General features: G+C 37.2%; 1 protein-coding gene across 4 annotated transcripts in view; it reads right to left on the bottom strand.

The window, feature by feature from the left end:
• Positions 1 to 21,266, bottom strand: part of CHRM3 (cholinergic receptor muscarinic 3) — a 566,459-nt gene that overhangs the window by 249,376 nt on the left and 295,817 nt on the right. For all 4 annotated transcript variants that reach the window (XM_027530596.1, XM_027530598.1, XM_027530599.1 and 1 more), the window contains one exon: positions 13,151 to 13,253. In XM_027530596.1, the coding sequence (XP_027386397.1) occupies positions 13,151 to 13,248 (98 nt within the window). In that variant the 5' untranslated portion in view covers positions 13,249 to 13,253. The remainder of the gene's footprint in view (positions 1 to 13,150; positions 13,254 to 21,266) is intronic.

Raw genomic sequence — 21,266 nt, 5'->3', positions numbered from 1 at the left:
TTTCTCCAGTTAACCCATGTTATGTCAATTTAATTACTAAACTAATCAAAAGAATCTAGAAAGGTAGAAGAAAAATCTTCCTCCCTTCCAGTTCAAAGTCTTAACAATGGCTTCCTAGGTCAATTAGTAAAATATCCAAGGTTCTTACCATGGTCTACTTGGCCTCACTAAGTAGCACTAGGGCCTTTTTGATGCTGGTTCTCCTGGCTGGGCTTCTGATTTCTCTTCCAATAGGATCTTAACAGACCTTACTAAAAAGGACTTTCTTGAACACTCTCTATAGAAGAATACTGCCCTTTGCCATGATTCTGTTTCCTTAATATATTTAATAAGACTGATTTCTCTTGACATTGTATATTTACATATGTTCCTTCTGTCTGCCTCTTAACTAGGATATAACCTTTATGAAGGCACAGACTTTTCTATATGCTGTCATAACCTCAGCACCTAAAAGAATGTCTGGCACAGAGAATGTAGTCAATAAATATTCCAGATTTAGGATACCTCAGAAAGAGGAAGCATATTCTTTTTGAAGACATAGTACATGTTTGGTAAAGTGTGAAAGTGAAAGTCACTCAGTCATGTTCGATTCTTTGCAACCCCATGGACTATACAATCCATGGAATTCTCCAGGCCAGAAAACTGGAGTGGGTAGCCTTTCCCTTCTCCAGGGGGATCTTCCCAACCCAGGGATCGAACCCAGGTCTCCAGCATTGCAGGCGGATTCTTTACCAGCTGAGCCACAAGGAAAGTCCAAGAATACTGGAGTAGGTAATCTATCCCTTTACCAGTGGATCTTCCTGACCCAGGAATTGAACCGGGTGTCCTGCATTGCAGGTAGGTTCTTTACTGACTGAGCTATCAGGTAAGCCCTTGGTGAAGTGCAAGAAATTCCAAATACAAAATAATTTCTCTATATTTGTGGAGTGAGTTGAGGTTTTTGGTTTGACTTTTATATCCTTTTTATTGTCTTTCAAATTTTTTTTTCCTCTTTTTGGCAGCACGATCTTCATTCTCTGACCAGGGATCAAACCCAAACCCGTTGCACTGGAAGGGCAGAATCTTAACCACTGGACTGCAAGGGAAGACCCAAGTTTCTGTTTTTTTAATGTAGCATTTTCAAAAGTCTAATTCATGGGTGCTGCTATTTCATAATTTTTTTTCCCCACTAACTAAAACCACTCTAACCAGAGATATTTACATTTTTATTCATGTTCTTATCACTGTTTTATACAAATGTTTACTTAACCTAAACTTGAATGCAAATCTCTCTGTGTACAACAGAAGTGGTCAAAGTCAAGGTAACAATTGGCTCTATAAATATTTTATTACTCATCATTCCTCTTGCAACTAAAATTTATGATACTTCAATACAGAATCCTCCCTGGGTAAGGGGGGATACTGAGAAAATCTCATTTTTTATTTTTCAACAAGGCAAATTAGTGACATTCAAACAAATCACATTTTTATTCTAATTGTTATTAAAAACTCCCATGGAGAGAACTGGTGAAGTCTACATTATTTTGAAACAAATAGAAAAGTATCATCTAAGTATATCTTCAGCCTTTATTCTTTGAGCTAAATTTTTAATTATGACTTAATCAATGGTGAATTTAACATAATAGTGGGACCAGAGTCATAGGGTCTTTAATTAACTGTCAAAAACATGAGAGTAAATAAGATTTCAGGGCAAGATTAACTGTCCTAAGAACACACAATGACTTAAACAACTTTAGAGGTGTCTGTGTTATTGCAACTTATTATGCTCAGTGAGTATCATTCCTTTTTCACCTTGTAACACAAATCCCTCAGAATACCATCAATACTTTGCTACCTGAATTTTAGTTATATACTATGTATAAATCAAAACCAATAAATATCTACAAGTCATGACTTTCTATTAATTTAGTACACATGAGTAGTTTTATATTATTTTAGTGAAAGAATCTTATGAAAAGGAATTAATACTTTTTAAATATTGAGAAAACAAAGATCGCTTGTTGATAAAAAAAAAAAAAAACTAAGAGAAGACTTAAAGTAACTGCAGAATTTTAAACCAAATGTAGAAAAGACTACAGTAAGGCAGACCTCTAAGACAAAACACACTGGAAGACATACCTTCTTTCCAAATTGTAGTGGCAAAATAAGAAAAATAACAGCTTTTTAAAATTAAAAACATATAAATTAAAAATTAATTCTCAGCTTTTTGAGTTCATCTATTTACTTATTCAGTAATTAAACAAAGGTGTATTAAGTGTCTACTCGAGGCCCCCTCTTAAGTATTGGCAGCATAAAAACAAATATTATAAGATTCTTGCCCATGGGGTGTGTAAACAACACAGGCTCAGCAAAAAGACTATCATGTGCTGCACTAGTGTGGCTCACTCTTCACGCACTCATCTATGACTTTAGTTCTCCACAGGAATTCTTAAAACTCACTTACTCATTGTTTCTGGAATGCTTACTATGTGTCAGAATGTGGAGTATGTAAAGATGAGTCAGGGCTCCTGTTGGCCTGTAGGTGGGGAGCCCTCACTCTGGCATATCAAAGCTGTGTGACCTGGAGTTAGACATTTCACAGTCTCTGGGGACATCGCTTTTTTCATTTTTCCATTTTATGTCCCTTTCTTTGACGTAAATTTGAACCTCACCACTAACCTTGGTGAGGTCTGAATTAAAATCACCATTCTCCAAACTCTTACCATACCCAGGCATTCCTCTTATATCTCATTGAATCCTTTCAACAGAGTCTGTTCATAAAGTGGGCCTGATGACCCTTATTGGGAGAATGAATGGAAAAGCAGAGGCTAAAATAATTCAAGAGACAGGGAAACACAATTTATAGGTTTTAATCCAGGTCTTGAATCCAGAGCTGCTGAGTGCAAAACTGATGCTTACATCAACTATACTACTTACTATGTGGAAGTACTGCTAAACCATAGATACACCAACACAGAACACTATAGTCTTAAAGGATAATCTTCTAATTCAAAGAGACAGCAAATAAAACATTTAATATTGTCCTGAGAATGGAGTTTCAATAAAATTGAAAAAAAGGTCTTTGGATCTTTGTATGGTAAAATATTTGAGGGAAAAACCCAAGACAATGTGTTTGAGTTAACGGGATATATACATATATACACACTGAGTTATACACTAATTATATAATAATTACTTACCAGTTATACTAGTTCCTTCTGCAAATAGCTCCTTGAAAAAGCATTGCAATATATATATATTTTTAAAAGTAAAAGAAGGCATAAAAACATTTTATTTTTTTTCAGACTGACAACCACTTTAGAAGCAGAGAATTTACGGATTACTGTAAAGCACTAAGTATGGCCTGATGCACTAACAGTAGTATGTAATGGTGGTAAGAATATAAGGTGGCACTAGTAGTAAAGAACCCGTCTGCCAACGCAGGAGACATGAAGAGACACACGTCTGATCCCAGGGTCGAAAAGACCCGCTGGAGGAGGGCATGGCAACCCACTCCAGTATTCTTCCCTGGAGAATCCCATGGACAGAGGAGCCTGGCGTGCTACGGTCCACAGAGTCACAAAGAGTCAAACACGACTGAAGTGATTTAGCATGCATGTATTTATAATTCTTGAGTGCAACTGATTAAAAGAGGCCACATTTACATTACTAAAGACAGGTTTTTATAACTTTGTGATATGAAGACCACAGATTTGTTTCCTGTTTCGTACTAAACAGTTTGAAACTTAGAATGGATTTAACTACGTAGTGAAATGCTTTTTTAAAGTATATCTATTATAAGTATCAATATGCTCTAATTTACTTATAAAGATGATGTTCTGATATTACCACATGATGTTATTGTTCTGGAATATTCCCTCTAATAAACAATACTGATGAATAACCTCTGAACCCAGCATCAGGGGTACAGAGGTAACATTAGCTTCCATTAAAACATTATTAACAAATAAAGCCAGAGATCAAATATAAAACATGTAGATACTTTCTTAGTAAAAGCAAACCAATTATTTATTCTAGGGCATTAGAAAACACATCTCACAACTCATTAATTTTCCTCTAAATTACTATAATTATTAAAATGCAGTATTAGTAAAAAAAAAAAAAATCCAAAATAATGTTCTAGGTAACCCAGCACATATTAGGCAATCAATATAAATTTATTTAATGAATGGACAATATTTGACCTTAAGTGATAGCTTTTTTTCTTAACACTTTAAAATTTTCCAAGTTCCTATATTAATAAGTAAAGTGGAATGTGAATGAGACTACATCTTTTAAAAGTACTAAAGTTTTTGGAGTCACGTTCTGAAACACTACATTTTCCTCTATTTGGACTTTTTCCCAACTAAAAAAGGGTGAGAGTGTGAAAGCTTAAGTTAATGAAACTCATCCCTAATCTTTTTGGATGCTCCAGAATACTGGGCAAATTAATTTATTGCATCATTTCCCTAGCTGCTAGGGAATGATAAATCAGGAGGGATTCATGGATCACTTAGTATTTATTCAATATACAATAAAGCATTTGTTTAGTGACTCTTTGTACTGCCACTAGGAAATACTATGATGAATATGATGTTGGTGCCAGTACTCAAAGAATTCAGTCTTAGGGGAAAACAATCAAGAAAATCAATAAGTTGCAATACAGAGCTATAAGTGCTGGGCAACCATGAAGCTAGCAGGGGTTGGGGGAAGACCATGGTGAACTTTGCCTGGGGAGAAGATGAGCAGAGCACGGGGAAAGCATCAATGAACCATGGAGATTTCATTCGGATCTTGAAAATGAATACACATTTGGCAGGAAAGGGGGTTCAGTGTACTCCAGGCAGAATGATGAGTAGATGCAAGCAATTTCCTCTATAATTTTCAGGAAACAATCAGTGGAGTGCGGAGTATATACAGGAGTCATGGAAGAGAGTAGTCTATATGACCTTTCATAGAAACTCAGCTGTGAAACCAGTTGAGTTCCCTCCTCTGTTATGAACACCAAACACAGTCTCAGACATTGCCCAATATCCTCCTAGGGAACAAAATCATTCTGATTGAGAAGCACTGGTTAGGAGGAAAAGGATTATGCTTTAAGAAAGAAAAAGTTCTGGTATCACAGTTTACCCTTCTTATTAGTAAGCAGATAGGAATGATTCATGACATTATTTTTCTCTAACACATTTTTCTTTGTTATATGTAAAAAAAGGCTATTACTTATCTCACAGGGCAACTTTGAAGATTAAATAAGATATTCTGAAGAGATGATATGTGTTAGGGGACTCAAAGAGGGACTGGCCCATGACAGTGCCTTGTAAAATGTGAGATGGGTCAGCAGATTAAAGGGGAGACTCAACTGTGTCAATTGCTTTGCAGTGTACAGATAATCAGATTAGTTTGAAACAGTTTTTGTTAGTTGAAAAATGTCCCAGAAAGATAGCTTTCAGCACCAACAGGATCGTGTTTTGTTCACAACTCTGAGACAGGCTCTCAAACTTTTTTAAATCTTTTTTTTTTTTTTTTTCTAAATAGGAACTAAATGTATTACAACCAGAAGTTAATTCAGAATACCCTCAAAGTCATAAGTAACTCATGGAAGTATAACATAAGTTGAGATTTTGGCCACTCATTACTTGGTTCTATTTGCCATCATTTTTTTTTTTTTTACTGCTGTGTGTAGTTTATAATGCAGTATTTGGAAATAGGCTATATGTTAATATAATTATATAAGTCATTTACCAGGAAGATAGAGCTTTATTTTTTAAATGACATTTTAAAATACATCTATATCTGCTGGTTTTTCAAACTGAAAATGTCTTCAATCTTTTAAGGTCAGAATTCATGGTACTAGGCATTCTTAACTCCCTTTATACTATAGAATGTTGCTTGCAAAATATGACTCCTTTTTCTTTTTATTTTTTTAAATTCAAATTTATTTATTTTTATTAGAGGCTAATTACTTTACAATATTGTATTGGTTTTGCCATACATCAACATGAATCTGCCACGGCTGTACACGTGTTCCCCATCCTGAACTCCCCCTCCCACCTCCCTCCCCATACCATCCCTCTGGGTCATCCCAGTGCACCAGCCCCAAGCTTCCTGTATCCTGCATCGAACCTGGACTGGCGATTCATTTCTTATATGGTATTATACATGTTTCAACGCCATTCTCCCAAATCATGCCCCCCACCCCCACCCCACCACAGAGTCCAAAAGGCTGTTCTATACATCTGTGTCTCTTTTGCTGTCTCGCATACAGGGTTATCATTACCATCTTTCTAAATTCCATATATATGTGTTAGTATACTGTATTGGTGTTTTTCTTTCTGGCTTACTTCACACTGTATAATAGGCTCCAGTTTCATCCACCTCATTAGAACTGATTCAAATTGTGTGCCATGCTTTTAGAAGATTAATCACAACAATTTTTATATTGCAAAGGATTTGATAGAAGATTTAAAATGGGATAGATTTCAAGAATAGGATAACGATATAAAGCTTGTGTCATGAATCCACAAAGTTGCTATCTCAGAAAATAAGCAGCACTTAAATGGCAACCCACTCCAGTATTCTTGCCTGAAGTACGCCATGGACAGAGAAGCCTAGTGGGCTACAGTCCATGGGGTCACAAGAGAGTCAGACACGACTGAGTGACTAACACACTTATCCTCTTAGTTCAATGGTCTCAAAGAAAATATAGACTTATTTTTCCCCCAAAGCTCAAAGAGTAAGAAATTAAAGATACACCTATAAAGTAGTAGCTAATATCATAAATAAAAACAGTGTAGGCAAACACATAATTTTATGCCAAAGGAAAAAACTACCAAAATTTAAATCAATAAAATCTTCTCAACTTTTATGAGACCCTAGTCAACAATTTTGCAACTATAGCTTCTACTTGATTTCATAAAACAGCATTTAAAATTTAGTGTTGATAGTGGTAAAGAACAAAAACCAAAATCAAGATCTCTGAGCACGCTGAGGTTCAAAGGCCAATGGAATTCACTATATAAATTCAGACGTCAATGGTTTTGTTTCAATCGTCCGTGAAGCACAACCATAAATATAAATAAAAAGAGGCTGCTGATAAATACACATAGTTCAGGACAGCTGTATCTCATTCCTGCATCCATGATCCTCAAATATGAGTCCAATGGTCCCATAGTATGATAAGTACTCTTTTCCCTTCCATTCCTGTCAGGTATGTAATTTCTCTTTTTACAGAATGAGTATTTTAATGTTAGGCAAATATATCTTTTTTCAGATAATTGTTCAACAAAATTTGGCTTAAGCCCCTAGTAAACCTAGAGTCAAGTCTGATGATCATCACAGCAACTGTTGGTCTGCCTAATTGTGATTGATATTTTTTTCTCTTGATTCTGTGGTTTTATTTCCATTTGTTGTTTCTTAATTTTCTGTTTCATTGATAATTATTCTGCCTTAATTTTCTATTTCATTCATCTTTTTATAATCTATCTAAAGTATTTTAATGTATAAAAAAGCAGAGTACAGATACATTAATCAGATTAATCACAAACAAGTGAATAGTGGAGAATGAAAATGTTTAAAGGAAAACAACTAATAATATAAAGAAAGACATGTTTGAACATTAAAGTGGCTAACTTAAATATGGGGATGTTTCCAATTTCAGAATACTTATAATCAAAGTTATCATTGATCATATTATTAATATTCAGATAAAGTAAAATAATGTAATATCTCTCCAATATGGGAATATAATTGAAGGATCCTAAATGTATGAAATTACTTATCCTTGAGGCACAGTATGTTGTGATATTAAGAAAACAACTTAATTTCAAAGTGAAATTTCATATCCTTCTGAGATAAATAATTTTATGTATGAAGAGCTTATATTACTGTTGGCTAATATGATCATCACATCCATTTGCACTATCTAATCATTTTCTAAAATGCAAAAGTGAAGCAATGTAAAGCATATGGACTTTAACTGGGTTTGAGCTTTGCCAAGAAAAGTCAAAGATTGAATAGATAAGTAGATGGAGGCATAGGAATGATTCAAGCACTTCCTAAAGAGTTTGCTTGGGCAGCATATTGCATGATCAGACAACATTAGACTCTGTTCAGTTATAAGTGCAGCTGTTTCTGTACTAGATTAGTATTTATTGAGATACTGTAGTATTTTACTCTTAATGTCCCACATGCCCCTAGCAAAGTTTTTAAAGATAAGGTACGTGAACCAGGAGTCTTTAGACTAGAACATCCTCTTAACATGGCAGTTAAAAAAGATTTTAAAGATGAAAACTTCAGTGAAGGAGAAAGGGAAGTGAACAGCCATGCCTTAATGAAATCAGGATGAGCTGCTCACCAAAATATTAGATTTGCTGGCCCTTTGACTTTGTCCAAATCCTTTAAAAATGATGGCCATCTCTCTCTGCTTCCACAGAGCATACCAGATATAACATCAGCTCTGGTTAATTACCATTTTTATTTGTCATTATTTTATATATCTAGTTAACTGGCTAAGTTAGTTCCTAGCTTCAGTACAATTTCATCTGCTTGTATCTAAAATTAAAACACATTTGCATTATTCATCGTTCATTTCACAAACATTTACTAAAGTCTAATATGGTTCAAGCATGCAGGATCCTGGAAGAATATATCTTTTGTTCCAAAATGTTCATTCTCAAAAGTCAACACAAAGTGCTAGAGGAATGATAGGAATAAGAAAAAGTCTGATATAATAGTAAATATCTGTGACAAACATGCATATTTTTGAAGCCATTTGATGTATACATATAACATAATAAATGTCTTCACAATCAATTCAGCATCCATATTGTTCCTAACTTAAAATAAATAGAGGATACATTTACCTGTTACTTTAGATTTTTAAAAATGAATCCTAATTAGTTTAGGGAACTTCTCTGATTAAAGTGAATTAATGGCAAGTGAAAAATAATGGTAGAAATACAACGTGAGCTATGCTTAACCCAGGGTTCATTTCAGACACTATTAATTTCCTTCTCATTAGCTGTTTCATGTGGTGACAATACGATAGATTTTAATCTTCCTCTGTCCATATCCCAGGCACTCAGTGATACAAAGAATTTAGAAAAATGGATTTATCTTATTGGAAAAGCTTTGCATGTCCTAATGTCTAGTCAAGGCTATGGTTTTTCCAGTAGTCATGTATGGATGTGAGAGTTGGGCTGTGAAGAAAGCTGAGCACCGAAGAATTGATGCTTTTGAACTGTGGTGTTGGAGAAGACACTTGAGAGTCCCTTGGACTGCAAGGAGATCCAACCAGTCCATTCTAAAGGAGATCAGTCCTGGGTGTTCTTTGGAAAGAATGATGCTAAAGCTGAAACTCCAGTACTTTGGCCACCTCATGCGAAGAGTTGACTCATTGGAAAAGACTCTGATGCTGGGAGGGATTGGGGGCAGGAGGAGAACGGGACGACAGAGGATGGGATGGCTGGATGGCATCACTGACTTGATGGACGTGAGTTTGAGTGAACTCCAGGAGTTGGTGATGGACAGGGAGGCCTACAGTGCTGCAATTCATGGGGTCGCAAAGAGTTGGACACGACTGAGCGACTGAACTGAACTGAACTGAATGTAAAATCTTAAAACATAATGGTCATCACTGCCTGAATCCTTTCAAATGATTTCTAAAATGGCATGAAAAGAATCTATGGCCTTATTATAAACCTACTCACCACAAAGAAAAATTATACACATGGCCAGTTCATCTTGATCTCCAAAGGAAAAACAAAGGCATCTCATTAACAGACACTACCCTGTATTTGGGGCTTCCCTGATGGCTCAGACAGTAAAGAACCTCCCTGCGATGCAGGAGGCCTAGGTTCAGTCCCTGGGTCAGGAAGATCCCCTGGAGAAGGGGATGGTTGCCCACTCCAATTCTGTGGACAGAGGAATTTAACTCTAGGGATGCTCAGTGAGTATGTGCTTGTGCCTCTCTCTGTATTTTGTTTTCCACTTGTCCTCCAAAATAAACATTTAGGAAAGAAGTAAAAATGTCAATTGTTTCTTTAGATGTAAGACAGCTCTGCCCAGGCATATTATCTGGGTAAGCTAGGACCCTAAGGTAAAGTGGATAACTGTGTCTCAGGCATTAATTCAACACCTCAGGCTATAACATCTTTATTGGTCTCCATTACCTGAATGTCATAGGCACATTTTTGTCTTAACACAACTCCTTGAACTTTTTATAATGTCAGTAGTGAAGCAGTGATGGTTTTATACTGAAGAAAATAATTGTCACCTGTATGAAATAAAACTTGATTACAGTGAGCACAAGGGGTGCTGACATGGACACATGTTCCACTCAGCTTCAAAGCTGCTGCTGCTGCTGCTAAGCCACTTCAGTCGTGTCCGACTCTGTGTGACCCCATAGACGTCAGCCCACCAGGCTCTCATGCCCCTGGGATTCTCCAGGCAAGAACACTTTGCACTTATTGATTTATTTTTGAACTCTGAGTAAAATAACATCACTATATGTCAGAAGATGTCTTTTATGAAAAGTTTCTGATGCCACCTTATCTTCTTCCCTTGCAATGGGAAGCATGTCATCTCAGTTATGGGGTGGGTGGAGGCTAAAGCAAAGACTCCAGTAACTACCTCTATGGCCCACACCACCACTACACAGTCATTTTGAAAAAGAAAAGTCTCCACTGCAGCTCAAATAAATAACTGGATTTATGTTATTTGTTGGTGACAACGAGGAACTGTGTGTCAGAGCGGCAAGAGAGACGATTCCATGTATAACTTCTAACCCTGACAAATGCACACCCCTAGTTCAGTTAGTCCGCCTAAAAATTTACCAGCATCAACTTACTTTGCTGGGTGGATCATGCAACTAGGAAGAAGTGACATTTAATAAACACTGGTGGCTGTGTGCTAACATTAATCTTATAATAATGTCACTGCCAGGTTATAACCCCCCTTTGCTCCTGACAGCAGTGTGACATCAGGACACTGATTGGGTGGCAATTTGTAGAAGTCAGGGATGCTTTTGGCCCATGGGTCACTGTCTGTAGGAGTAGGCAGGCAGAAGATACTGTCAGATTAGGCAATAGGCCTCATGTAGGCCTCCCCCATTTGCTTCTGATATTTAATGCTCCAGTGACTTCAACAAAGCCTCAACTCAGATTCTTCATTCAACCAAGGTATCAATGATCGTCATCAGCTGTTATCATTATTGTTATTATTATTGAAGAGGTTCAAGCATGCATTAACTAGGTATGTTCAATTCTGAAACAGTGACTCTGGCTGTTGGGTGGGGATGGAACTGAACAAAGACGAGAACAGAAATGAGAAGGGGATTTAGCGATGATGGTACAAAACTGTTAAGACCAGAAAGTGGTGAGTATGACCTGGACTCAGGGTATGGCCCTTGCCATATAGGGACAGAGGAAGATGTTAGGGCAGCGGTTCTAAACCTTGGTTGCATATAAGAATCATCTGAAGAACTTTCTACAGTTTTGAAGCCCAGCTCTACACTCAGAACTACTGGCTTAATTTTCTGAGTACAGCCTGAGTACCCAGGAAATTGTCTTTTCACAGTGAGGCTGAGAACCACTGGGTGGTCACAGCAAGGCTTTGGAGGACTTGATGAGTTAGATGTGGAAGGGTTAAGATGAGGGAGGTAATTTGTATGACAGCTAGAATTGGGGCACAAGCAACTAATTTAATTCATTTCCAGAGATGGGAAGCCCAGATTTTTATGTGAACTCTTCTGATTTTTTGATTTGACATTTTTTTAAACACATGTATTGATATATTAATTTTGTGTTAAGCAAAAAAAAAAAAAAACAAACAAACAAACAAAAAACCCCATACAATAAACAACCTAAGAAAGCTGGAACATGCAGGTGACTAGTTGCAACTTCTGCCTTAAATCAAGAAGGTTAAACTCTAATTATAGATTTAAGACTTTCAGAGAATGTAGAAGATAAATTCTCTGGAGACTCAGGGAAACACATTGATTAATTACTTGATACCTTATTAAGAATAAAGGTGACCTAGAGTATTTGGTACATGGCAACTGTGAATTTATTTTCTCCCTCCTTACCTTTCTTCCTCCCTCCTTCTCTCTCTCTCCCTCCCTCTTTCTAAGGAAGCAAAACATTTTTTTTCAAGGTCATGGGTTAGGGAGTACAGCATAACATTTTTTCCCCCAAGGTCATAGATTATATCTAATTAAGTCTCAAGGCTATGCTACTTCCCAAATGTGGTTTTCAGCAGACATTTTGGGAAGGAGGATTGAGCAGGGCAGCTTTACTTTTTTGAAAATACAATTTATATAGGCTGGACTCTTTTCTAAATACAAACCAAAATTTCAAAAAGTCTACAATAGTCCCCAAAATATTTTGAAAATTGAATACAACAAAGCAATGAATCTTATAATCAAGTATCTCTTAGAGCTAACATACCACTCCCCGCCCCACCGCCCCCCTCAAACACACACACAGAGCACTCATCAAAGTAGTCTGAACTGAATTAAATCAGGAGCTACACAGCTTATATCTCATGAGAATCTAATTTCAGAATATCCCCTTCAAGATAACTCATAAAACAATAATACCTTCAAATACTGTATTTTTTTGCCTTTATGTCATATTTATGTCATTTTACACTACGGGAATACTTGTCTCAAAAACGAAGAGGATCAAATAATCATTAATTAATTCCCATGTGCAGTCATTTAGTTTAAAATTTGGTACTTAGGTTTGCCTAAGACTGGACTATTTTGGAAAAAAAAGTTACATCTTTCTGTTAGATGTTAGACTTTTGTATACTATATTTATAAACATACCAGGGGATCTGTCATATTTTGTATACTTGAGTTCCAAAGATTTATATATTAAATTCCATTATTTTCAGAGCCATATGAGCATGGAATTTCCATTCTCTACTGGCATGAATGTATTCTTAATTTGTATTAATCACACAACAAAGGAAATGAAGGGTGTTGAGGAGTCTTGTATGTCATATTATAAACACATGCTCTAAGCAGAAAAGACAAAGATCATCTCTAACACATGAAGTTTATTCTTCAGAACAAATTCCACTCTTAATCAACAACAAGAAAAGCAGAAATGGATATAACATCCATGGCTATTCAAAGGATGAGAAAGCAAACACTGAAAGTCTTACATACCTATTCCAGGTAGGATCCTCAAACCAGTCCAATGTATCAAAGACTGTGCTGTGTGCTGAACCTTCCTTGTAGAAAGAAACCAGATGCCATGTCACCATGAAAGCTGAAAACCAGAGAAAGGAGGAGTAATCAGATCTAAAACAAGATAAAAGCAGCAGGAAACTTGGGATCACTGAATTGTGAGATGGCATTTTAACAAAATCACAGGTTTCATAAATGGAGATTTATTCCAGTGTTTCCCCAAATGAATTTCAGCAAGAAACCTTTTCATCCCACAATACCTGTTAGCATCCTGCCACAGGAGGGATCCACAGCAGTTACTGGGGAAACGACTTGTGCAACGTACTTCTCTGCAAGTGACACATCTCGTATACTGTCATGTGGTCACATGTTCTCAGTGTGAAACTTTCAATAATTAGGAGTACTTTATAAGCTTCCCCATTAAAATATGCACATCAGGTGCCTATATTTATATCACATACAGAAAGCTTGAATGTTGTTTCTTTCACAAGTTTCATAGCAAATTAGTGAAGAATCATGAACCTGACTAGTACAATTTCTTTCATGGCGGTGAGTATCTGACATTCACTCATCATTCTGATCAAAATTTACCAAGTAAATAACAAGAACCAGATACTGGGTTGAGAAAATGAATAAGATTTGGTCCTGCCCTCAAAAACCCAAGTCCACTCATGTAGGAAAGGCCACACTTGGACCCACAGCAACCCTGAGGATGAAGTCATCGTGTTCACGGTGCAGACAGGACCCACGGGTGTCACACAAAGCAGAGGGTCCGTAAGCTAAGCCTCGAATGGTGAGTAGGAGGGGAACAGACAGACAAAGGGAGATGGAGGTGAGGTGGAGGAAGAAGGGGGGTGAGGAGGGTGTGATTCAGGCAGCATGTTCAAACACAGGAAGCTGTGAGGGAGAATGGCATGTTCTGAAAGCTGCCTTATATCGGGTCTACAATAATGTGAGGGAACAGAACGTGCACAAAGGAAGTGGCAGAACACCCTTTTACAGATTTAAATAACCATAAATCAGCCCAACAGTACAAACACAAGCACCCACCCAAATAACTGCATACAATTAGAAACTATCCCCTAACTCCTATACACATGTCATCTCATCCTGGACTCACAGGGTTGAGGGGCCCACCCAAGACCAGAAAGTGATTTGTATAAATAAGTTCACTTTTTTAGATTCTGAATGTAAGTGATATCATATGATATTTGTCTTTCTCAGTCTGACTTACTTTACTTAATATGACAATTTCTGGGTCCACCCATTGCTGCAAATGGCACTATTTCATTATTTTTAATGACTGAGTAATACTGTTGGTGTTTAGATGCTAAGTCGTTTCTGACTCTTTTGCGACCCCATGGACGGTAGCCTACCAGGCTCCTCTGTCCATGAGATTTCCAGGCAAGAATATCTGGGTTGTCATTTCCTTCTCCAGGGGATCTTCCCAACCCAGGGGTCAAACTTGCCTCTCCTGCACTGGCAGGCAGGTTCTTCATCACTGAGCCATCAGGAAAGCCCATGACTGATATACTTTTTACAAAACAGAAATAAGACTCATAGACATAGGCAACAAACTTATGGCTACCAAAAAGGAATAAGGGGGAGGGATAAATTGGGAATTTGCAATTAACAGATATGAACTACTATATAAATTAGATAAACAAGGACCTACTGTGTAGCACAGGGAACTTTACTCAATACTTTGTAATAACGTATAATGGAAAAGAATCTGAAAAATTTCATATATATATATGTTATATATATATAATGTGTGTATACACATATATATGTAAATAAAACATAATCACTGCTATACACTGAATCATTGCAAATCAACTATATTCAACACAAAATAATAATAAAAGAAACTAAAAGAAAACTTCATATAATTGGGGAAAAATTGATTCACATAGACAAGTCTAGTCCCCACTCTGTGCAGGGAGAGGGGTGTGTAGCATGTGGTATGACACCTTATTTCATGACATATGTTTCCTGATTGCACTGCAGTTCAGACTCCAGGCACAACCAAAGCGCTGCCGCCATCACCTTTTCTGTTTCAAGTTTTAGGAAAGCAAGCATGGGGTAGAGAGATTATGATTAGTTCATGTGTTTTCACCCCCTGGGTTTTGATATGTTTAAAGAAGACTTCTTGGTGCAGCCATATTGAAGGCAGGACTGGTGACTGGGTACTGGTGACTGTGTACCGTCCAGTAACCATGGAGAATCTGGTGGTTGTCTACATTCGGCTCTGATCCTCAGATGCCCTCTGTGTAACTGTTACATATGAGCCTTGCTCAGGCCTCCTGGTTTTTGCTTCTGACTTCATCAGCACTTTAATAACTTTGCTGATGTAGTGTGTGGATAAAAGGGCTTTGCACTATGGTCAGAGGTTGAATTAGTGTATCTATTCAGAGAGGAAGAGAGGCCAGCACTCATTTGTAACATGTGAAAATGGGGAGAGCCAGCACGGAGATTGGGAAAATGCAGGTTTATTAATATAAAAATGGAGAAACCTTGTCTATGACACATAGCTTATGTAAGAAAAAAAATCTAAAGAGGGCCTGTGATGTTCTCCAAGGGACAAGAAATATAGTTGCTGAGGTTGGAGAGACTGGAGAGGAATTTTTTCCTTCTTCTTCTTCCTCCTCCTCCCACTTTTCCTCTTCTAAACTCCTAAAGTGAAACTGCTTAGAATACATCTTATTCAGTTCAATTTCTCATCATGAGAGTGAGACTGGAAAATCTTGTGGTAGCCCCCAAATCTCCTTGCCCTCATGAAATAGGATATAAGCTTTTATTTTCAATGCTTTTCAATGCTTTTAGTTTCAATGCTTCCAATTGAGACGCTGTATGCCTGTTATAGGCTCCCTGAGACCTTATAACATATTAGGAATTATTTTAGCTTTAAAGAAGCGTGGTTGCTTAAAAAGGCAGATTCTGCTACAGAGGCTTTCAAGATAGAAACCAATTCCAGGCAACAGATGAGCAATAATGCCTAGAAAATGGACAAACATTAGATGTAAGACAGACAAAATCCAAGTGACAGTACCATCCAGATATGCAACTTGCAGCAATGCTCTTGTGTTGCAGTTGCTTGACAAACCACACTTGTTATCACAGAAGTAAGCTTGTTCTTGGGTACTGGCAGCAGAGAGCAGATGAAGCAGAAACACTACCCGAAACCAAAACAAAGAAGCAAATAAACAAATCAAAATATCTCTGAGCAACCTAAAGGAAGAAAACCTGGACAAGTCATATAAAGAGAAACTGAACTATACACAAACTTCTTAAATGAGCAATTTATGGAACAATTTTATTCTGAGTGTATTTCTGACTTGTTTGTATGGACACTTAAGAAATTCAAGGGGTCTGATAGATTTGACCTCCATGATTTGTGGTATAATTCAGCACTTGCTGGCATAGTAGAGACTGGTTCTCTGCAGAAACCTGACAATTAGCTCCTGTGAACTCTGGAATGAGAAATCAGGTTCTATGAAAATTTGTACAAAAAGAACTTGAATGTATAACCCATTGAAGAAGGAGTCAGGAGCAGGAGGGTTGATGGACAAAATGAGGGAGCCACAGACAGAGGGAAGGAGGATTAATAATTTCCTTTGTGGCATGAACACACGAGGCATTGATGAATTCATCTAATCATTTCAATAGCTTTGTAAAGAAAATATCACTGTCAGTAGTTTACAAATAGAGAAATTATAATTTTTTGATAGGCTAACTCACTTAATACACAATAAGAAGTGGCCTTCTATTGCATTAACTAGATTGCATTAACTACAATTATAAATAATACAATGCAGCTGAGATTATTGGGGAAACAATTGATAGACTCACATATTTCAGTTGTATTATACGTATGTAGAGCCACTGAATCACTGCCTCACCTATACCTGTATTTAGAGTCCTTAAATATATTCATATCTTTGGACCTAGTAATCCACTCACAAATTATCCCAAGCAAACAGTTCAAAATCAGGAAAATGTCACTGCAGCATTATTCATAATAGTGAGTAATAGAAACTATTTGTGTATCCCACAGCAGGGCATCTAAGAAAATATGGGCATATTAACTCCATAGTATATTAAGTTGCCATTAAAGTAACAATTAAATCACAATACAGAGAAAGTGGTATATCAAATTGTATGTTCTGATCATAAATAGGTACAAAATATACATGTGAATAAATATTAGCCACAGGACCAGAATAAAGAAAATTGTGGTACTAGGGTAGAGTAGTTATGAATGCATTAAAAAATCTTAACACCATTCTCATAATATATTTTAAAGCTTTACTCATTTGAAATACCCACTCAATAGAAATACAGACTCACAAACACGATATATTTAGAACACGCATTTACAAGGTTAAGTGGTTTCCAGCACACACAATATTATTTTGTTACATTGTTAACTATTTGATAGTGGAGAAAAGAGTTTGGAGATCAAGATATACTTAGGATGACGCTGAGATAAAATACATATATATTTTAACAGAAGGTAGAATTCAGTTTCTTATAATGATGGTCCATGGAGAAACTAGGTAAGATTACAAAAACAAGAAGACTTGTTAACATGATCACTAATGTACATGATTTTAAACAGATCTATGATCAACAGTCTTTTCCCATTGTACCATAGCTTTCATCTTCTTACATTCCCTCTGTCCCATTTCCTAATATATATAAAAAAAGAAAAAGCTAAGGAAAATTGGCCAGCTGCAGAAATCTCCCATTTCTTCATTTTCTTCATTAAGACATCACCCATCTCCCCAACAGGATCTCCTCCACCCCTGGGAAGCCATTTAGCCTTACCAGGGCAGGGAAGTGCTTTTGAAGAAGCAACAGCTAATTTTTGCTTGCTGACCTCTATCTAAGAATAAGGGTGAGCCAGCAAGTGTTCATCATTTGTCTCACATGGTATCATATTCATCTCTCTCTAGTCTTGGTCTCACTCCTGGCTTTAGGCAGTACATTTCTAGCATTTGCTGCTCCAAAACATCTCCTACCCTCTAGAAGTAAGATTAAGGGGTAAAAGCTACAGTGCCTATCTCCTGGCTCCTTAACTCTTAGAAAGCAAAAGAACTTCCTACCTTCCTGTATCTGTAAATCTCACAAATCATTAGAAATTCACAAACCACATTCCCTGCCCCTCCCCTGGCAGTTGTTTATACATTTGTATATAAAGAGAAATGCAAAATTCAATGTAATTCCAGTACCGTTCAATCTCTTTTGGATAAGCCAGCCTATTAGCTTTTCTCTCCCACTCTCTTTTAACATGCACGCGCGTACACACACACACACACACACACACACACAGAAGTGTGGCTTTAATAAATGGAGAAGAGAAGAACACAGTTTGCATTTCCGAACGTGACTTTGTCTATTTCCTTTGACATGTGGGGTAGATCTCCTTATTTATCTGGGTGCTCCTAACCCTGTTGACATAGTAAAGTTTACCACTGGCATGCATGTCATCTGTTATTTCTTGACCAATTCAAGTTGGGAAGACATTTATGTTTAACTTGACCTCATCTTACCTCCTGCTGACAGTGTACTCGTCTCAGAGGTCTGACCATGATGCACCTTCAGCCTTGGGGTGTTGCAGCCCTTAGATCAGAATCATCTTCTCCTATGGGATGACACCCCAGCCCCAGTGACACATTCTCCAGCTGTTTCAGGGTCCTATCCATGCCACACTAGAACTTTAGTCCAAGGCGTTCCTCCGATTGACCTTGTTACACTGCGAAGTTCACTATGATGCTGGCAAAGGGCTGCGTATGAATTAGCTGCCTGTCTTAGACACACCTCCTTCTCACGAATACAAACCTCATTCTCTGGACTGAAACTCCAAGAGAGAAAGTTGGGAGGCACCTATTAGATTGCGTTACTTTCCTTTCGCAGTCATTCTTATTTTGCAGAATTCCTCGGACTCAGCAAGGGGGCATGTCTTCCTTTTCTTTCTTGGTATCATAATCTCAATATCAGAGAGTGAACCTACATGTAATAAGTTGAAGAGTTTCCCCCTATACAATAGGACTTCAGTTTTTGAGGCTGACCCTTGATAATCTAATCTTTATCAATCTACCCTTGATAAATCTAGAGGATGCTTTCTCAAAAAGTAATTGGGATTTCCTCTCATAACCATGAAGATGGAGTATAACTTACAGCCTAGCACTCTCCTATTTCCCCCCAAACCCTAGAAAACTATAAAAAATAAATGAAGTAACTATTTTGAGGAACTGGAATAGGTAGTACAGGGCTGTGATGACAGAGAAAGGAAACCAATAAGAGAAAAAAACCCTAATCTGGATTCTTTGTTTGGGAGAGGTTTCTGGAAAGTGGGCACACGAAAGGGAAAGTCAAACACATCTTGATTGCCTCACTGAACTGAGGAAGTGGTGATCAATGAGGATTCCAGGAATACGATGCAGAAGATGCTCAACAACATTAGTTACTAGGAAAATATAAATTAAAACCACAATAAGAGGCCACAATACCCCTAAAACAACTGATTACAGAATGTTGGCAAGGATGTGTGGCAACTATAGTGCTCTTACACTGCTGGTGGGGATATAAATGATACAACCACTTTTGAAGACAGTTTCACAGTTATTATGTAGGTAAACATATGTTTAATATGCAGGTGAGCAATTTTACTCCTATTTACCCAAGAGAGATAAACATATATGTCTACACAGAAACTTACACATCAATGTTCATAGCAACTTCATTCATAATTGCCTCAAACTGGAAAAAATGTCCATCAGATGGACTGGAGAAAGCAAAACCTTGATACTGTCAAACAACAGAATTAAAAAATCCAAGAGAAAGGGAAGAATCACTGAAACCATTACAACACCACGTAAAAATATTATGCAGAGCAAAAGGAGCCAGACACAAAAGTGAATATTGAGGAATTTCTTTATTAAAACTCTAGGGAAAAAAAAAAATCTAAGGGTCAGAAAGCAGAACAGTATTTGACTGGGTTTGGGGGTAGGGCAAGGGGGTGTCAGCCGACTAGGAAGGGCAATAGGCGAACTTTGTGTGGTGAGGGAAATGTACCAGGACTTGGTTTAGTGGTAATAACATGGCGGATAAATTTGTTTAACCTCATCCAAACATGTAGTTAAAGTGAGTGCTTGTTATTGTATATACATTATATCTCAATATAATATTGAGATTAAAATGAAATTTTAATTGGTGGCTTATTCTTTTATTAATATCAGGACTGATCTCTTAAAGTATTTTGTCATTAAAAATTTTTTTTAAATAGGACATTAGGCACATTAGGGAATGTGAAGATCTTGCATTTGTTTTAAAATAATCCAGTATTGGGACTTCCCCAGTGGTCCAGTGGCTAAGACACTCCCAATGCAGGCAGGGGGCACAGGTTTGATCCCTGGTCAGGGAACAAAGATCCCACATGCAACAAGTGAGAGTTTGCATGTTGCAACTAAGACCTGGCTCAGCCAAATAAATTAATTTAAAAACAAATCCAGTGTCTTTGGGGAAAAGGTATCCTAGAAAGTAATGCGCTGCCCATGTGCTGCTAATTCCTGAAGGCAGGTGGTGAGCACAGGGGGTTGCTTATGCTTTTCTACTTTTGAATATGTCTGTAATTCTTTAATTTAAAATGTTTTCAACATCTAGTGGATTGCATTTCTTTAAGACATTATTAACATATTAGTTAGCATTAGATGTCTACTTTACTTACTTTCCACACCCTTATCCCCTGATTATGTGTAAAGTCTTTCTGTGTCTTTGTTACGCTTTTCATGTTGTCCTTTACTTTTCTCCCTTCATCTCTTAACCAACAACAACTTACACAGAATCAGCCTGCATGGCACATTTAAGCCAAGACCTGAGTAATCTGAGAGAAAATTAGTTAAACTTCTGAGTCTGGTTCTTCACATTCAACAATCACGAATTTCAATAAGCCTGGCCTGCAGAAGAGAGGCCCCTTCAGGAACAAATGAAACAGCCAGGTATGGAGAAATGCCATTTTGTTAAGAAGTCTGCTTAACAGGATGATTGAAACAAACGGAACAAAGAAACCAATTCAACACAGTGAACACAA

This window comes from Bos indicus x Bos taurus, chromosome 28 (assembly GCF_003369695.1).
Source record: "Bos indicus x Bos taurus breed Angus x Brahman F1 hybrid chromosome 28, Bos_hybrid_MaternalHap_v2.0, whole genome shotgun sequence".
Taxonomy (NCBI): Eukaryota; Metazoa; Chordata; class Mammalia; order Artiodactyla; family Bovidae; genus Bos; species Bos indicus x Bos taurus.
The sequence above is the reverse complement of the archived record's forward strand: the minus strand, read 5'-3'. Positions and strand labels throughout refer to the sequence as shown.